The sequence below is a fragment of the Borostomias antarcticus genome (genome assembly GCF_949987555.1).
Source record: "Borostomias antarcticus genome assembly, chromosome: 1".
NCBI lineage: Eukaryota > Metazoa > Chordata > Actinopteri > Stomiiformes > Stomiidae > Borostomias > Borostomias antarcticus.
Window position 1 is genome coordinate 60,358,734 of NC_140234.1, and position 17,500 is coordinate 60,376,233.

The 17,500-nt window shown below is 49.5% G+C and overlaps 1 protein-coding gene across 1 annotated transcript in view; it reads right to left on the reverse strand.

The window, feature by feature from the left end:
* b3glctb (beta 3-glucosyltransferase b) overlaps positions 1–17,500 on the reverse strand; it is a gene marked incomplete at both ends in the record, with an annotated part of 60,270 nt that overhangs the window by 24,985 nt on the left and 17,785 nt on the right. Inside the window, 3 exons of the mRNA XM_084437211.1 lie at positions 1,686–1,799; positions 5,519–5,588; positions 7,388–7,504. Of these exons, the coding sequence (XP_084293337.1) occupies positions 1,686–1,799; positions 5,519–5,588; positions 7,388–7,504 (301 nt within the window). The remainder of the gene's footprint in view (positions 1–1,685; positions 1,800–5,518; positions 5,589–7,387; positions 7,505–17,500) is intronic.

The window sequence follows — 17,500 nt, forward strand, 5'->3', positions numbered from 1 at the left end:
TCTCACGGGCGAGGGGTCTCACGGGCGAGGGGTCTCACGGGCGAGGGGTCTCACGGGCGTGGGGGCGAGGGGTCTCACGGGCGAGGGGGCGAGGGGTCTCACGGGCGAGGGGTCTCACGGGCGAGGGGTCTCACAGGCGTGGGGGCGAGGGGTCTCACTGGCGAGGGGTCTCACGGGCGAGGGGTCTCACGGGCGAGGGGTCTCACAGGCGTGGGGGCGAGGGGTCTCACGGGCGAGGGGTCTCACGGGCGAGGGGTCTCACAGGCGTGGGGGCGAGGGGTCTCACGGGCGAGGGGTCTCACGGGCGAGGGGGCGAGGGGTCTCACAGGCGAGGGGTCTCACGGGCGAGGGGGCGAGGGGTCTCACGGGCGTGGGGGCGAGGGGTCTCACGGGTGAGGGGTCTCACGGGCGAGGGGTCTCACGGGCGAGGGGGCGTGGGGTCTCACGGGGGAGGGGTCTCACGGGCGTAGGGGCGAGGGGTCTCACGGGCGAGGGGTCTCACGGGCGAGGGGTCTCACGGGCGAGGGGGCGAGGGGTCTCACGGGCGAGGGGTCTCACGGGCGAGGGGGCGAGGGGTCTCACGGGCGAGGGGTCTCACGGGCGAGGGGGCGAGGGGTCTCACGGGCGAGGGGTCTCACGGGCGAGGGGTCTCACAGGCGTGGGGGCGAGGGGTCTCACGGGCGAGGGGTCTCACGGGCGTGGGGGCGAGGGGTCTCACGGGCGAGGGGGCGAGGGGTCTCACAGGCGAGGGGTCTCACTGGCGAGGGGTCTCACAGGCGAGGGGGCGAGGGGTCTCACGGGCGAGGGGTCTCACGGGCGTGGGGGCGAGGGGTCTCACGGGCGAGGGGTCTCACGGGCGTGGGGGCGAGGGGTCTCACGGGCGTGGGGGCGAGGGGTCTCACGGGCGAGGGGTCTCACGGGCGTGGGGGCGAGGGGTCTCACGGGCGTGGGGGCGAGGGGTCTCACGGGCGTGGGGGCGAGGGGTCTCACGGGCGAGGGGTCTCACGGGCGAGGGGTCTCACGGGCGAGGTCACCGACTCTGATCACACCCTACGACTGTAACGTAGTTCTCTATCTTCCTAAGCCACTCAGCCATCAGGACAGGCGTCATTTTCACACAATATTTTACCTGATTTCTTATCTTTATCTAGATGTGTTTTATCATCCATCTTATTTTCCTGCTTTTTGTCTATTTAATGACTTCTTATGTGAAGCACTCTGTGCATGCACACTCTCTGTTGGAAAGCAGGGCTGCATTTATTTGTATGAAAGGAGCTATACGAATATAGTTATGATTGTGATTGTGATTGTGATTATAATATTATGCATAGTACAAGATATCCAGGAAGGTATGATTGATGGTAGCTGAGTCCAGGCCGGTCACACGCAGAGTGAATATTAAAGCTTGAATTGGGCCAGGAGACACAACTGAAGTAATCTACTGGGAGTTTATTTAAAATAGGCTTGACACAGACGAGTTGACATTAGGGATTCTGGTGTGAGAATCTTCTTTGTTTTCAATACAAAATGCATGAGTGATACAACAAAGCAGATAATGAGAACGCGTGAAGCTAATCTCCTTCCTGGCTCGTCCGTGATGGAAGTGTTGATTGAATTGATGGAGTCGGGGAAAAACCTGATGAGCGGTTCTTTCTAAGATGAGTGTGTTTTACTTGGTGACTGACCTCTCTCTGTGTTGGGCACACCCAGGTGGATTGTGGGTATGGAGGGGTCGGTGACATCGCTGTAGTACTCCAGCAGCGCCGCGTCTCTCTCCCACGTGGCCTTCACTACAGGGACTGAGGAGAGAGAGACAATCACACAAGCAGGTCGGGAATGGGTGAGAGGAACGGTGTGTGTGTGTGTGTGTGGGAGAGAATTTGAATTTTAAAAACCCTTTATTAATAATTCACACTAAAAACAGACAATAACAACAACCACAACCGTCAATACCAAACAATAATCCGTACACACTCAAAAATTACACACTAACACTCCATCCTGCACACAGCATAAGACCCCCCCAACCCCCCACACAGAGAAAGAGAAAGAGAGAGAGACAGAGAGAGATAGAGAGAGAGAGAAAGAGAGAGAGAGAGAGAGAGAAAGAGGAAGAGAGAGAGAGAGAAAGAGAGAGAGAGAGAGAGAGAAAGAGAGAGAGAGAGAGAGAGAAAGAGGAAGAGAGAGAGAGAGAGAGATAGAGAGAGAGAGAAAGAGAGAGAGAGAGAGAGAGAAAGAGGAAGAGAGAGAGAGAGAGAGAGAGAGAGAGAGAGAGAAAGAGGAAGAGAGAGAGAGATAGAGAGAGAAAGAGGAAGAGAGAGAGAGAGAAAGAGAGAGAGAGAGAAAGAGGAAGAGAGAGAGAGGAAGAGAGAGAGATAGAGAGAGAAAGAGGAAGAGAGAGAGAGAGAAAGAGAGAGAGAGAGAAAGAGGAAGAGAGAGAGAAAGAGAGAGAGAGAGAGAGAGAGAAAGAGGAAGAGAGAGAGAGGAAGAGAGAGAGATAGAGAGAGAAAGAGGAAGAGAGAGAGAGAGGACGAGAGAGAGAGAGAGAGAGAGAGAGAGACGGACAGTGTGTTATACATCATGTATAAAATAAAAGCAATTCCAGGTGGACCCCCCCCCCCCCCCCCCCCCCCTACCGCATTAGTAGTCCTTCCCCAACCACTGTTACACCTCACTACCCAGGCCTAGCACTCCGTCTCCCATGCTGCACTGGGCCACGCTGACCACGCCAGCGTCCACTTGACCCCTAAATACAAGTCTGACATCAGGACAAACAAGAGGAGGACCAACGAAGCTAAGGAGAAATCACATGTGTGGCTAGAATGGGCCAGCTGTCTTGACTGGGCAGGGCTATCTTGACTGGGCGGGGCTATCTTGACTGGGCGGGGCTGTCTTGACAGGGCGGGGCTATCTTGACTGGGCGGGGCTATCTTGACAGGGCGGGGCTATCTTGACTGGGCGGGGCTATCTTGACTGGGTGGGGCTATCTTGACAGGGCGGGGCTATCTTGACTGGGCGGGGCTATCTTGACTGGGCGGGGCGGGGCTATCTTGACTGGGCGGGGCTATCTTGACTGGGCGGGGCTATCTTGACTGGGTGGGGCTATCTTGACAGGGCGGGGCTATCTTGACTGGGCGGGGCTATCTTGACTGGGCGGGGCTATCTTGACTGGGCGGGGCGGGGCTATCTTGACTGGGCGGGGCTATCTTGACTGGGCGGGGCTATCTTGACTGGGCGGGGCTATCTTGACAGGGCGGGGCTATCTTGACTGGGCGGGGCTATCTTGACAGGGCGGGGCTATCTTGACTGGGCGGGGCTATCTTGACTGGGTTGGGCTATCTTGACAGGGCGGGGCTATCTTGACTGGGCGGGGCTATCTTGACTGGGCGGGGCTATCTTGACTGGGCGGGGCTATCTTGACTGGGCGGGGCTATCTTGACTGGGCGGGGCTATCTTGACTGGGCGGGGCTATCTTGACGGGCTGTCTTGACTTTCACACTAGGGAACAGCCTGAACCATCTGGCAGAGGGACTATCAATGTAAATCAGCCTTTTGGCTGCAGTTGTAGTGCATTTACATTTTTGTTTTCAAATTTTCATCAATGTACACTGTCTCTACTTGAGCAAATAAAATGAATTTAATTGAATTGAGTGGGCAGGGCCTGAGGCTGGTAACCAGGATGAGGACACACACACTTTCTCATCACACATCAGCTACATCGAGAGCCAATACAGTACGTTCCCTCCTGCGCTAAGATCAAATCCAAAAACCACAAGTTTTACGACTGGTTTGAACTGGTTTGAACTGGTTTGAACTGTCCTGTCCTGCACCCTGTCCTGTGTTGTCTACAACAGCACATGCCTTAAACGTAGTCAAATTCCTAGTATGTATGAACCATGTTCATGGCAATAAACAGATCTGGACTCTTCAACCACTCTATGAAGTACAGTATGCTATGAATACGCTACGCTACGCAGCCAAACCCAATCAACACAGACCCGTCATCTAAACTCCATGATTATGCACCATTCTACATATGTCTGTTATTGTTTTAGTATATCTTAACTTATATATATCTTATATCTTAATTTTTTTTACTATTTTTATATTGAGTTTATCCATTTAGTTACTGTTTTTATATACCTTCCTGTGTGTCTGTCCTTTTGTTGTTGCTGTCGTCGTTTATGTTTTGTTCACTCGTCGTCACTGTAAACGAGGACAACCTCAGCGCCTCTCGAGCGTAAATAAAGGTTTGAAATGAAATGAAAATGAAATCTCTGAACGGGGGTGTTTTAGTGTGAAGGACAGCCTATTACGCCACGGATCACTGAAACCCTTAGTAGATAGCGTGACCCCGTGACCCCGTGACCCTGTGTACTCCACACAGGCACAGCTCCAGACCAACGCATCATCACTTCTCCTGATGTGCTTTTAGCTCACATTTTGTTGTGTTCACTTCCCCCCCTGGCCTCGGAAGCTGCTCAAATGGAGAATTATGGGTGATTATGCAAATGGTGACAATTATGGGCCCAGCTAGACCGGGCGAAAACTCACAGGAATCCCACCGATCAGAACCACCAGGTAATACTCGCTTTTTGAGCTAAGTGGTCCCGGATGGCCAGGAGTGTATACACAAACAATTTTCCGCTTGAGTGCAATCACACACACCCCCCCCACACACACACACACACACACACACATAATCAGTTTCCTCTTTCGTTCCTAGAACAGGAAGAGGTCTCCTATGGTTAAACTGAATGAAAGATTGACAGCTAAAGGCTCTGAGAGACACCCAGAGTCTCTGCCAGGGTTCCAGGGTGTGTGTGTGTGTGTGTGTGTGTGTGTGTGTGTCATTAACAGGGTCATTAACGGTGCATCGGTTATCTACACACACCCTGATGAGCAATTAGTTTTGCATCTAATGAGTTACAAGATTCACAATTAGTTTATTTAGTCTGGGACTATGTACAAAAACAACATTAGGTTAATTAATTACCCGGTGAGCTACCGGGTAATTAACTAACCTAATGTTGTTTTTGTACATAGTCCCAGACTAAATAAACTAATTGTAAGGTGCGCCCCATATGAAGGCTAGTCCTTCGCGTGGTGGAACAGGGTTCGATTCCCGGCTCGGGTCCTGTCCCGCATGTCCTCCCCTCTCTCTCTCCCACGTTTCCTGTCTCTCTCAACTGTCCTATCCCATTAAAGCCCTAAAAAAAACAAAAAAACAACTAATGTTACCCTAAACATGGTATACTTCCAATTTAAGTGCAACCAGGACCCTGCTGGCAGCGGTACACACTCACGCAGTAAAAGACAGAAACCCACAAAGACCCAAACGTTGGTCCGTTTGATTCAATCTCCCTGCATTGAGAGTGTTTTTTTCTTTTATATCTCTCTCTCTCTTCCCCTCTTTCTCTCTCTCTCTCTCTCACACACACACACACACACACCGTTACACAGACACACACACACACACACACACACATTGACACACACACACACACATACCGCCTACCTCTGTCTGAGTGGAACTTCTGACAGGTTTTCACCGCCACAAAGATGTCCTCTCTTCCTATTGGCTCTCCCTACAGGGACAAGCAGCAACAGGAGAGGAAGCTGTGATCTTTCCACGAGAGAATCAATTAATCAATCAAAGCTTTATTTGTATAGCGAGAGAACACACACACACACACACACACACACACACACACACACAGTGTGTCTGGGTCCACAATGCACCACACCAGCTAGTCAGGTCACCTTGTACAAACTACAAAGACAACACCAAATCCCTTAACCTCACACTGGTTTTCGGAAGCACAATTTACTCCCCTAGACCAGCTGTGACCTATTCAGGTCCTTAAATAGCAGCACTTAGAACGGTTTGGGGCTAGAAGGACATTTATTTAACCTGACGCGCCAGATGGTTTGCTTTGCATAATCATTTGGGAACTATCCATTGGAAACTGTTTGGAAAAGGGTAAGCACTTTGAAAAATAATACTTGCTTGGGTGAACAATCTGGCTCTATCACCTCCATCACACGCTAACTTCACACACTCCTCGCTATCGTCACACCTAAACCCACAGCCCAGTGGAGCTTTTTGCGTTTCCTCTTAGAATGCTGATTGGCTAGATTATTTTGTGATCCGGCACAAACGGATCTCTATGGAGTCTATCCAGACTGATTTGCGAGAGAAGAACAAGTGAGCGTGCGAGATCAGGATGGTCTCACGAGGCTTAACGGGTCTCCCCAACTGGTCTCACACAGAGACTGAGCAGCGATGGCTGAGCAGAGCTATACTGGTGCCCTGGTGGTGCGGTTATGAGAATGTGAAAGTCAACTGCAGGTATGGGAGATGTATTAGTGTAGCCAAATCAGAAGTGGGTCACGCACATCCCAAAATAATTAATAAGGCAGGTGCTGGACTAAAAAAGCATGTGTACCAAAGAAGGTAAGAGTCTGCACACCGTAGCTCCCATTAAGATTATTTATGCATAAAATATAGATGTGAGGTTTCGAGCGACAACGCTCTTCCTCAGACAACTGAATAAACATAGCCACACCTACTTTTATATGGTATCTGAGGGTCACATGACCCTAATGGGATAGACAATTAACCCCTTTTCTTCTAAGTATCAGGGTCAGATGTATTAGTGTAAACACATATGTAAATCAATTTCTATGCTCACAAATGGGGGTAGAGGGTCAAACTACTATTTGAAATACTTCCATTTTCTTTTCTGTGCAAGACTGATCATGTCTGGCACAATGGAACCAATCGGCTGTTTCCAAACGCTCAAAGCCCCCCTCAGCCCCCGGCAGCGAGCACTAGAGATTGAAAGCATACAGTCTTTCAAACCAAGGTCTGCTGGAGACACAGCACAATATATTGTTTGCTGTTGATAGCTGAACACAGCTGAACACAGGTAGTGTAAGTGTTGGTGTCACGTGCACTATTGGTGTTAATAGTTAGTTGTACATAGACAGGTAGTGGAGGTTTAATTCAATTCTAAAAACGTTATCCCCGAGGGGCCATTTTTGAAGCTGGCAAAGTAAATGATGAAGAAGAAGATACAACAACACATAATGACAGCGCTTGACAGACAGACGGCAACAGTACACAACAACAAAGTGTTAAGTACACAGCTGTTGATAGTTAGTTGTTCACACACAGGTAGTGTAGGTGTTGTTGCTGTACATACACAGCTGGTGTTGATAGGTAGTAGTGTGTAGTTAGTAGTGTGTAGTTAGTAGTGTGTAGTTAGTAGTGTGTAGTTAGTAGTGACAGGTAGTGTAGGTGTTGTTGCTGTACATACACAGCTGGTGTTGATAGGTAGTAGTGTGTAGTTAGTAGTGACCGGTAGTGTAGGTGGTTACGTACGCAGCGAGGCAGGGGGGAGGTCATGGTCGTGGCACAGTGACCCCGCTGCTCTGAACAGAACTCTGGAACAGCGGTCAAGCTGGGGCCCCTGCCTTCCTCCCAGATAAAGAGCGCTAGCTGATGGAGAGAGGGAGGGAGGGAGGGAGGGAGAGAGAGAGAGGGAGAGAGAGGGAGAGAGGGAGAGAGGGAGAGAGAGGGAGAGAGAGGGAGAGAGGGAGAGAGAGAGAGGGGGAGAGGGAGAGAGAGAGGGAGAGAGAGAGGGAGGGAGAGAGAGAGAGAGGGAGAGAGAGAGAGAGAGGGAGGGAGAGAGAGGGAGAGAGAGAGAGAGAGATTTTAGATTTTTTAACAAACCTTTAATTAACAATATTCAACAAATCACATGCTCATGGATTTCACAATCCACATACAATCACACCAACAAAATATAAATAACATACCCTTAAAAATAAAAAACCTATGCAAATACAGTATTAAAAACCAGCCCCCCCTCAATAACCAAACAGACCACTTCATTAAAACACCACTGCATTATGAACTCGTCCACATTGCTCATCAAGGAGAAAAACCTCAAATCAACCCGGACTCTCGCTTTCACCAGAGCAATAAACAATGAGAGTAAGTCTTGCCCCCGACCTCCTTCAATTTTGCATTTCCTAGTCTTGTAAATTGACAACTTTGCCCCACCACAAAATTCAAGTTACCACTTGACCGCATTCACTTTCTGGTACCCAGCCCCCAAAAATAAACCCCCTCTCTGTCCACGTCACCTCACAGTGCAAGAAAATCGTTTTAAGGGCGTCTACCAGCACCCCCAATCTTTCACACTCAATGTAACAATGAAAAGTTGTCTGTGGAGACTGACAGAAAGGACATTGTCGACCTGGCCGCCAAAGCCGAAGGGTCGCCTGCCTGGCGATCAACCGTTAGTATTCCCGGGACGGGAGTAGTACCAGAAGAAGGTACTAAGAAAAGATTAGTAAAAGTTGACAAGGTCAAAGCAAAGAAGTCTTATACCAGGATTCCTCAGGAGGTCTGGAAAAAGATGTCCACTAGGGAAAAGTCAGTCATCTTGGAGGAAAGGAACAGAGAAGCTAAGGCGAGGAGATTGTTAAGTAAGGCTATTAAGGCCGAGGTCAAGCTAGAACCAGACCAGACAAAGGTCAAACAAGAGCCAGAGCAGCTAATCTGGGCCCTCAAACCACTTGATCCTGAGTCTCCAACCTTTGAACCCCTCACTATTGAGGCGGCTCTTATGGGCTGCTCGTCAGATCCATTCTTGGGCCTTACAGGGGAGGGAAACACAGAGATGAGTGTAATTGACCTCCCCGCTGAGGAGGCCACCGGACTGGTGGGTGACCTCCCCGTTGAGGAGGCCATCGAGCCTGTTAGTGGCGGGACAGATGAGTGTATCAGTGCCTTACAAGGGATGATGGCAGATCCTTTCGTATAAGAACCTTTTTGAATGCAAACCTGATCTGTTGAAACGTGCTGATCATATTGTGCTTTGCTACACGCTTACAGTATACTTAGAGTACAGACATGTAAACACAGACGTGTAAACACACTTCACTTAAGCAGACATTCACAACACCCAAAGAACAAATATACACATTTACATATACATAAACTATACAATTAAGATTTAATAGAAATGTTATTATGTTTAGTTATAAGAAATGATTTGTTTGAGAGTAATATTGTGAAAGCATTGATAGAACGAAGCCATAAAAGATAACTACAGTATGTTTAGCATGGTTGCCTGTGTGTGTTGTCGTAACAATTTGAGCCTCTGATAGGTTCGTTGTGAAAGGTTGAGATAGGGGAAACAGGATGCGGTGGTGATGAGGTAATCGGCCATAGCACTGCACACAGAATCCTCGGCTGAAGGTGCGTTTCTCCTGTGAGAGTGCCTTTGGCCTTACGGACAGAACATTCTACCAACTAAACTGGTTTGATAAGCAAATATTGACCACAAAGTGCAACTGTTGAATTCTAGGGACTTTCTAGAAGACATGTTTCCCCTGTGGGAGTGTCTCTCTTGAGTTCCTGGGTTTTTCCATGACATAATAAGATCGACATGCTAAAGATGGAACAAAATGGTGGCTGGGGTACTTTTCCATGACGGCATGCTGAGATGGGACAAAATGGTGGCTTCCATATATGGTGAGAGGCTGAAGTTTCACCGGTTGAGGGTTCAAGGGTGAGAGCAAAGGTATAAAAGAACTGTGTGACTGTTAAGTCGGTTGAGATGTCTCCACTGCTCGAGCCTCGTCCAACCCTCCGAAGCAGAAGATCCGGCTGAGAATCTCCCAGCTCTTCATCAACGGCATCCAGCGGTCGTCCTCCTCGCAGAGAGAACCTGAGCTCCAGACACTTGCAGCACAGAAGGACCGTTGCGACCGATACCAACTTCCCCCTCCGACCGGAGGGGCCGCGCCTTGGTGAGAACTGTAATCTGTAGTCCGTGTGGAAGTGAGTGCCTAGGCCGGGTGCTTGCCTTCCCCGCCTACGTCCTATTATTTTCTCTCTCTATCATAATACATGCAATCACCATGTTTTCATATTTTGATCTTTGAATTGGTTTTAGAAATGTTTTATTATATGTTATTTATCATGCGCTCATTGGCTACTTAAATTCTTATTAGATCATATATATATGAATTGTGCGCTCATGGCTGGCTTTGTGTAATAATTAAATCTTGTATAACCATTTAATCATTTCATTAAAAAATTTCCTCTAAAGGGACTGCGATTTATTCATTATTATTGGATGTCTTGTAATGCAAAAGTTTAAGCTGTCCAGGCATAACATCTCAAGCTCTTTAAGGTTGATTTTAGACTCAATGTGTTGATCCTCCCTTGCAATAAAAGTATACTTATTGCTAACCAACCTACCCGACACTGTAACAACTGTCAATAAGGAACAGAGCGGTCGTTAACCAGAGTGGTTTACAAGCAGGTGTCTCTCTCTGGGTCACAGAGAGATATCACAGTAGGCTGCAGCAGGGAGAGCTCTGGGACGGAGACCGTTAGTAGATCGGGCGTGTCTGTTCGAATTACAGATACCCTGAGAGCTAAAAGCGTAGAGGCATCCTTAGAGATGACTGGTACTGTAATCCCATAACACCACAGGGGTTTCAGGGAGACATTTTTGGCGTCCCTGGGTGGACGCGATTTGATTGAAATCGTCACCGAATAGAAGAAAAGTGAACTGTCATTACTGGGTAATCTCTTGTCTTTTGTAATTACAGATCCAGGGGATACCCCTGAGGAACCAAGGTAAGGAGTTCTGAAGGTACAGTATAAGACGGATCACTGACCAACCAGAGGTTGGGGAAGTGCTCGGAGGCAGCAGCTACAGTAGTGAGACTACTGGAAACTGTTGCGCGAGCAAGGGCAGACCGCTGGCTAGAGGCCGTGCGGTGAGTAGACCCAAGCGGGTGGGACATCGGTGGAGAGAAAGCCGACTACCACAGTGTTGAGGCGGTTGAGTGTAAGCCTTTTCGAAAGGTTTGACCCAGCTGTCTTCAAGTGACCTGACGAGCTGAGCTAAACCACTTTTCTAGTGCTCTGTAAGTGCGACAGAGGAGATTAGTGGAATAGCGACTCGGCAGCCGATCATGTCGAAAGGTGGGGAAAGTCCCCAAGAAGGCCCAAGTGGTCTCGTAGGAGACAAGGGTGAAATGAGACATGGCTCAGGAGCCAGGAGCGGCGAAAGCTTTGAGCCACAGGCCGTGGTAACGATACTACCAATGGCGGGGGGTTGGGAGGAGCTGGACCCCCGGGTGCAGGCAATATTGGGTAAATGCGTGTCCCTAGGTGAGGGCGGAGCATACAGCCAATATGGGGAGGCCTATGTGGCAGGCAGAAGGTGGTATGCACAGGAAGCACTGGAGGTGGGTCATGACCCATCTATTATAGCAGTTATCCCAAGCCCCCAGGTACTGGGTCCACAGGGAGTGGAGTCATGGCTAGAATGGGTGATGTGGGTGCTGGAGGGGAAACAGGAACGCCTTCCTGGACCAGTAGGGATGATAATGAGTCCAAACCTAGACTAGGATCCGATGGTAAAAATGATGGCTCAAACCGCAGGGCTCCACTATCAGCTGTGTGCTAAGGCAACAGAGGTGCGAGCAGAGGCGATCAAAAAAGATAATAAAGAGAAAGCGGACCTGCTAAGACTGTGGACTCGGGAAGAGAGGGAGTTAGAAAATGGAGCCGTGGGTACATCGCTGCGTAAAATGGAGAGTGTAGGCACCGAGGGTGTGAGTGCTGGGGAGGAGGACCCCCAGGGGGAATCCAGAGGAGGGCAGGGCCTTCCAGAAGGGATTTTCAGTAGTAGGAACACCCCAGTCAGGGCGTTATCTGTAGAGAGTCACCTGATTGCTAATTGTGTGCAACTATTGAGTACTGTGAGGGAATCATAGGAGCGAATAGAGGAGGAGAGACGCAGGAGCATAAGGGGAAGGCCCCCCATGCCTCAGCTGAACTCCCCGTCCTCAAGTACCCCGGGTCCGTCTAGATCTCTCCCAGGTGCGTCTGAATCTCAGTCCCAGGGTGAGGCTCACATGGGGAGTCCTTGCCTAGTGACAAAGAGGCAGGAGGAACTGCCTGCAGGTGGTCGGTGTGACCCTGGGCCGGGGTTAGTCAAGGCGTCTGGGAAGTGTGTTTCCAAGCGTAAGGACTACCCAGACTCAGAGGAGCAATATACCGCAGAGCTGCATAAAATAATGAAGGAGAGATTAGAGGGTATACCGGAGAACGTAGAAGCGATGTATGATGTCGCTGGTGATGGTGTCTGTGTGTACCGATGGGTGGGTGGAATAAATGATGTTCAATCCGATGGTATAGTGGTGGCTACAACACGGCTGTTGAAAATTCATAAGCCTGAGGAGCGACGGCACCCAAAGAACAAATATACACATTTACATATACATAAACTATACAATTAAGATTCAATAGAAATGTTATTATGTTTAGTTATAAGAAATGATTTGTTTGAGAGTAATATTGTGAAAGCATTGATAGAACGAAGCCATAAAAGATAACTACAGTATGTTTAGCATGGTTGCCTGTGTGTGTTGTCGTAACAATTTGAGCCTCTGATAGGTTCGTTGTGAAAGGTTGAGAGAGGGGAAACAGGATGCGGTGGTGATAAGGTAATCGGCCATAGCACTGCACACAGAATCCTCGGCTGAAGGTGCGTTTCTCCTGTGAGAGTGCCTTTGGCCTTACGGACAGAACATTCTACCAACTAAACTGGTTTGATAAGCAAATATTGACCACAAAGTGCAACTGTTGAATTCTAGGGACTTTCTAGAAGACATGTTTCCCCTGTGGGAGTGTCTCTCTTGAGTTCCTGGGTTTTTCCATGACATAATAAGATCGACATGCTAAAGATGGAACAAAATGGTGGCTGGGGTACTTTTCCATGATGGCATGCTGAGATGGGACAAAATGGTGGCTTCCATATATGGTGAGAGGCTGAAGATTCACCGGTTGAGGGTTCAAGGGTGAGAGCAAAGGTATAAAAGAACTGTGTGACTGTTAAGTCGGTTGAGATGTCTCCACTGCTCGAGCCTCGTCCAACCCTCCGAAGCAGAAGATCCGGCTGAGAATCTCCCAGCTCTTCATCAACGGCATCCAGCGGTCGTCCTCCTCGCAGAGAGATCCTGAGCTCCAGACACTTGCAGCACAGAAGGACCGTTGCGACCGATACCAACTTCCCCCTCCGACCGGAGGGGCCGCGCCTTGGTGAGAACTGTAATCTGAAGTCCGTGTGGAAGTGAGTGCCTAGGCCGGGTGCTTGCCTTCCCCGCCTACGTCCTATTATTTTCTCTCTCTATCATAATACATGCAATCACCATGTTTTCATATTTTGATCTTTGAATTGGTTTTAGAAATGTTTTATTATATGTTATTTATCATGCGCTCATTGGCTACTTAAATTCTTATTAGATCATATATATATGAATTGTGCGCTCATGGCTGGCTTTGTGTAATAATTAAATCTTGTATAACCATTTAATCATTTCATTATGATTATGAAATTTCCTCTAAAGGGACTGCGATTTATTCATTATTATTGGATGTCTTGTAATGCAAAAGTTTAAGCTGTCCAGGCATAACATCTCAAGCTCTTTAAGGTTGATTTTAGACTCAATGTGTTGATCCTCCCTTGCAATAAAAGTATACTTATTGCTAACCAACCTACCCGACACTGTAACAACTGTCAATAAGGAACAGAGCGGTCGTTAACCAGAGTGGTTTACCAGCGGGTGTCTCTCTCTAGGTCACAGAGAGATATCACAGTAGGCTGCAGCAGGGAGAGCTCTGGGACGGAGACCGTTAGTATGATCGGGCGTGTCTGTTCGAATTACCGGTTTAGCTCACACGCTTTGTGCAACTCTCTATGAGGGGTAAATACCCTGAGAGCTAAAAGCGTAGAGGCATCCTTAGAGATGACTGGTACTGTAATCCCATAACACCACAGGGGTTTCAGGGAGACAACATTCACTGGAGACGGCTGGATTGATTCTGGACAGAAAACTATTTACGGGCAGCGCCCCCTGCAAGATTCTCCCCTGCAGGTGGCGCTGTCCTCTTGCTCAGCGGCCCCTTGTACAGGACCCTCCACACCAGCTTGCACTCGTTCACCACCTGGAATGTTGCTCTCCATACTGTGTCCTGTCTCTCATTCAGCCCACTTTTATTCAAAGCAACATCACGGCGCTACGCCCGACAGCAGCCAGCCACTCTCCAATTCCTGGCGTTTCTTGTTAATCTGTTCGTTTGCAGTCCTTTGTTTTTGTGTGTCTCTCTTTGTACCTGGGCTGCGCCCCGGGCTGATGGAACAGTTGGTTGGGGGGCGCATTATAAATAAAAATAACATAACATAACATCACAGCACTTGTACAGCATTTTTCCAGTCAACACATAAAGATCCATTTGAGCAGGCGGCCTAGTGTTCAACAGGTCCTGTGCAGCCGGTCAAGTCCCTCTCAAGACCCAACTCATGGACCCCGGGGACTCAGGGACAGGGTCCCCGCTGTCAGGGACCTCCAGTCCTGTGGCGTACTCCGTCAACATGCTCAGTTCATCAGAAGTGATTCTGCTCAGCCACGCGCTCAGAATAGTCTTAGTGAGTGAGTCTGCTCAGCCAGGCGCTCAGAATAGTCTTAGTGAGTGAGTCTGCTCAGCCACGCCCTCAGAATAGTCTTAGTGAGTGAGTCTGCTCAGCCACGCCCTCAGAATAGTCTTAGTGAGTGAGTCTGCTCAGCCAGGCGCTCAGAATAGTCTTAGTGAGTGAGTCTGCTCAGCCACGTGCTCAGAATAGTCTTAGTGAGTGAGTCTGCTCAGCCACGCCCTCAGAATAGTCTTAGTGAGTGAGTCTGCTCAGCCACGCCCTCAGAATAGTCTTAGTGAGTGAGTCTGCTCAGCCAGCCGCTCAGAATAGTCTTAGTGAGTGAGTCTGCTCAGCCACGCCCTCAGAATAGTCTTAGTGAGTGAGTCTGCTCAACCACGCGCTCAGAATAGTCTTAGTGAGTGAGTCTGCTCAGCCACGCCCTCAGAATAGTCTTAGTGAGTGAGTCTGTTCAGCCAGGCGCTCAGAATAGTCTTAGTGAGGGATTCTGCTCAGCCACGCGCTCAGAATAGTCTTAGTGAGTGAGTCTGCTCAGCCAGGCGCTCAGAATAGTCTTAGTGAGTGCGTCTGCTCAGCCACACGCTCAGAATAGTCTTAGTGAGTGAGTCTGCTCAGCCACGCGCTCAGAATAGTCTTAGTGAGTAAGTCTGCTCAGCCACGCCCTCAGAATAGTCTTAGTGAGTGAGTCTGCTCAGCCACGCGCTCAGAATAGTCTTAGTGAGTGAGTCTGCTCAGCCACGTGCTCAGAATAGTCTTAGTGAGTGAGTCTGCTCAGCCACGCCCTCAGAATAGTCTTAGTGAGTGAGTCTGCTCAGCCACGCCCTCAGAATAGTCTTAGTGAGTGAGTCTGCTCAGCCAGCCGCTCAGAATAGTCTTAGTGAGTAAGTCTGCTCAGCCAGGCGCTCAGAATAGTCTTAGTGAGTGAGTCTGCTCAGCCAGGCGCTCAGAATAGTCTTAGTGAGTGAGTCTGCTCAGCCACGCCCTCAGAATAGTCTTAGTGAGTGAGTCTGCTCAGCCAGACGCTCAGAATAGTCTTAGTGAGTGAGTCTGCTCAGCCAGGCGCTCAGAATAGTCTTAGTGAGTGAGTCTGCTCAGCCACGCGCTCAGAATAGTCTTAGTGAGTAAGTCTGCTCAGCCACGTGCTCAGAATAGTCTTAGTGAGTGAGTCTGCTCAGCCAGGCGCTCAGAATAGTCTTAGTGAGTGAGTCTGCTCAGCCACGTGCTCAGAATAGTCTTAGTGAGTGAGTCTGCTCAGCCACGCCCTCAGAATAGTCTTAGTGAGTGAGTCTGCTCAGCCACGCCCTCAGAATAGTCTTAGTGAGTGAGTCTGCTCAGCCAGCCGCTCAGAATAGTCTTAGTGAGTGAGTCTGCTCAGCCACGCCCTCAGAATAGTCTTAGTGAGTGAGTCTGCTCAGCCAGCCGCTCAGAATAGTCTTAGTGAGTGAGTCTGCTCAGCCACGCCCTCAGAATAGTCTTAGTGAGTGAGTCTGCTCAACCACGCGCTCAGAATAGTCTTAGTGAGTGAGTCTGCTCAGCCACGCCCTCAGAATAGTCTTAGTGAGTGAGTCTGTTCAGCCAGGCGCTCAGAATAGTCTTAGTGAGGGATTCTGCTCAGCCACGCGCTCAGAATAGTCTTAGTGAGTGAGTCTGCTCAGCCAGGCGCTCAGAATAGTCTTAGTGAGTGAGTCTGCTCAGCCACACGCTCAGAATAGTCTTAGTGAGTGAGTCTGCTCAGCCACGCGCTCAGAATAGTCTTAGTGAGTAAGTCTGCTCAGCCACGCCCTCAGAATAGTCTTAGTGAGTGAGTCTGCTCAGCCACGCGCTCAGAATAGTCTTAGTGAGTGAGTCTGCTCAGCCACGCCCTCAGAATAGTCTTAGTGAGTGAGTCTGCTCAGCCACGCGCTCAGAATAGTCTTAGTGAGTGAGTCTGCTCAGCCACGCCCTCAGAATAGTCTTAGTGAGTGAGTCTGCTCAGCCAGGCGCTCAGAATAGTCTTAGTGAGTGAGTCTGCTCAGCCAGGCGCTCAGAATAGTCTTAGTGAGTGAGTCTGCTCAGCCACGCCCTCAGAATAGTCTTAGTGAGTGAGTCTGCTCAGCCAGACGCTCAGAATAGTCTTAGTGAGTGAGTCTGCTCAGCCAGGCGCTCAGAATAGTCTTAGTGAGTGAGTCTGCTCAGCCACGCGCTCAGAATAGTCTTAGTGAGTAAGTCTGCTCAGCCACGTGCTCAGAATAGTCTTAGTGAGTGAGTCTGCTCAGCCACGCCCTCAGAATAGTCTTAGTGAGTGAGTCTGCTCAGCCACGCCCTCAGAATAGTCTTAGTGAGTGAGTCTGCTCAGCCAGCCGCTCAGAATAGTCTTAGTGAGTGAGTCTGCTCAGCCACGCCCTCAGAATAGTCTTAGTGAGTGAGTCTGCTCAGCCACGCGCTCAGAATAGTCTTAGTGAGTAAGTCTGCTCAGCCACGCCCTCAGAATAGTCTTAGTGAGTGAGTCTGCTCAGCCACGCGCTCAGAATAGTCTTAGTGAGTGAGTCTGCTCAACCACGCGCTCAGAATAGTCTTAGTGAGTGAGTCTGCTCAGCCACGCCCTCAGAATAGTCTTAGTGAGTGAGTCTGTTCAGCCAGGCGCTCAGAATAGTCTTAGTGAGGGATTCTGCTCAGCCACGCGCTCAGAATAGTCTTAGTGAGTGAGTCTGCTCAGCCAGGCGCTCAGAATAGTCTTAGTGAGTGAGTCTGCTCAGCCACACGCTCAGAATAGTCTTAGTGAGTGAGTCTGCTCAGCCACACGCTCAGAATAGTCTTAGTGAGTGAGTCTGCTCAGCCACGCGCTCAGAATAGTCTTAGTGAGTAAGTCTGCTCAGCCACGCCCTCAGAATAGTCTTAGTGAGTGAGTCTGCTCAGCCAGACGCTCAGAATAGTCTTAGTGAGTGAGTCTGCTCAGCCAGGCGCTCAGAATAGTCTTAGTGAGTGAGTCT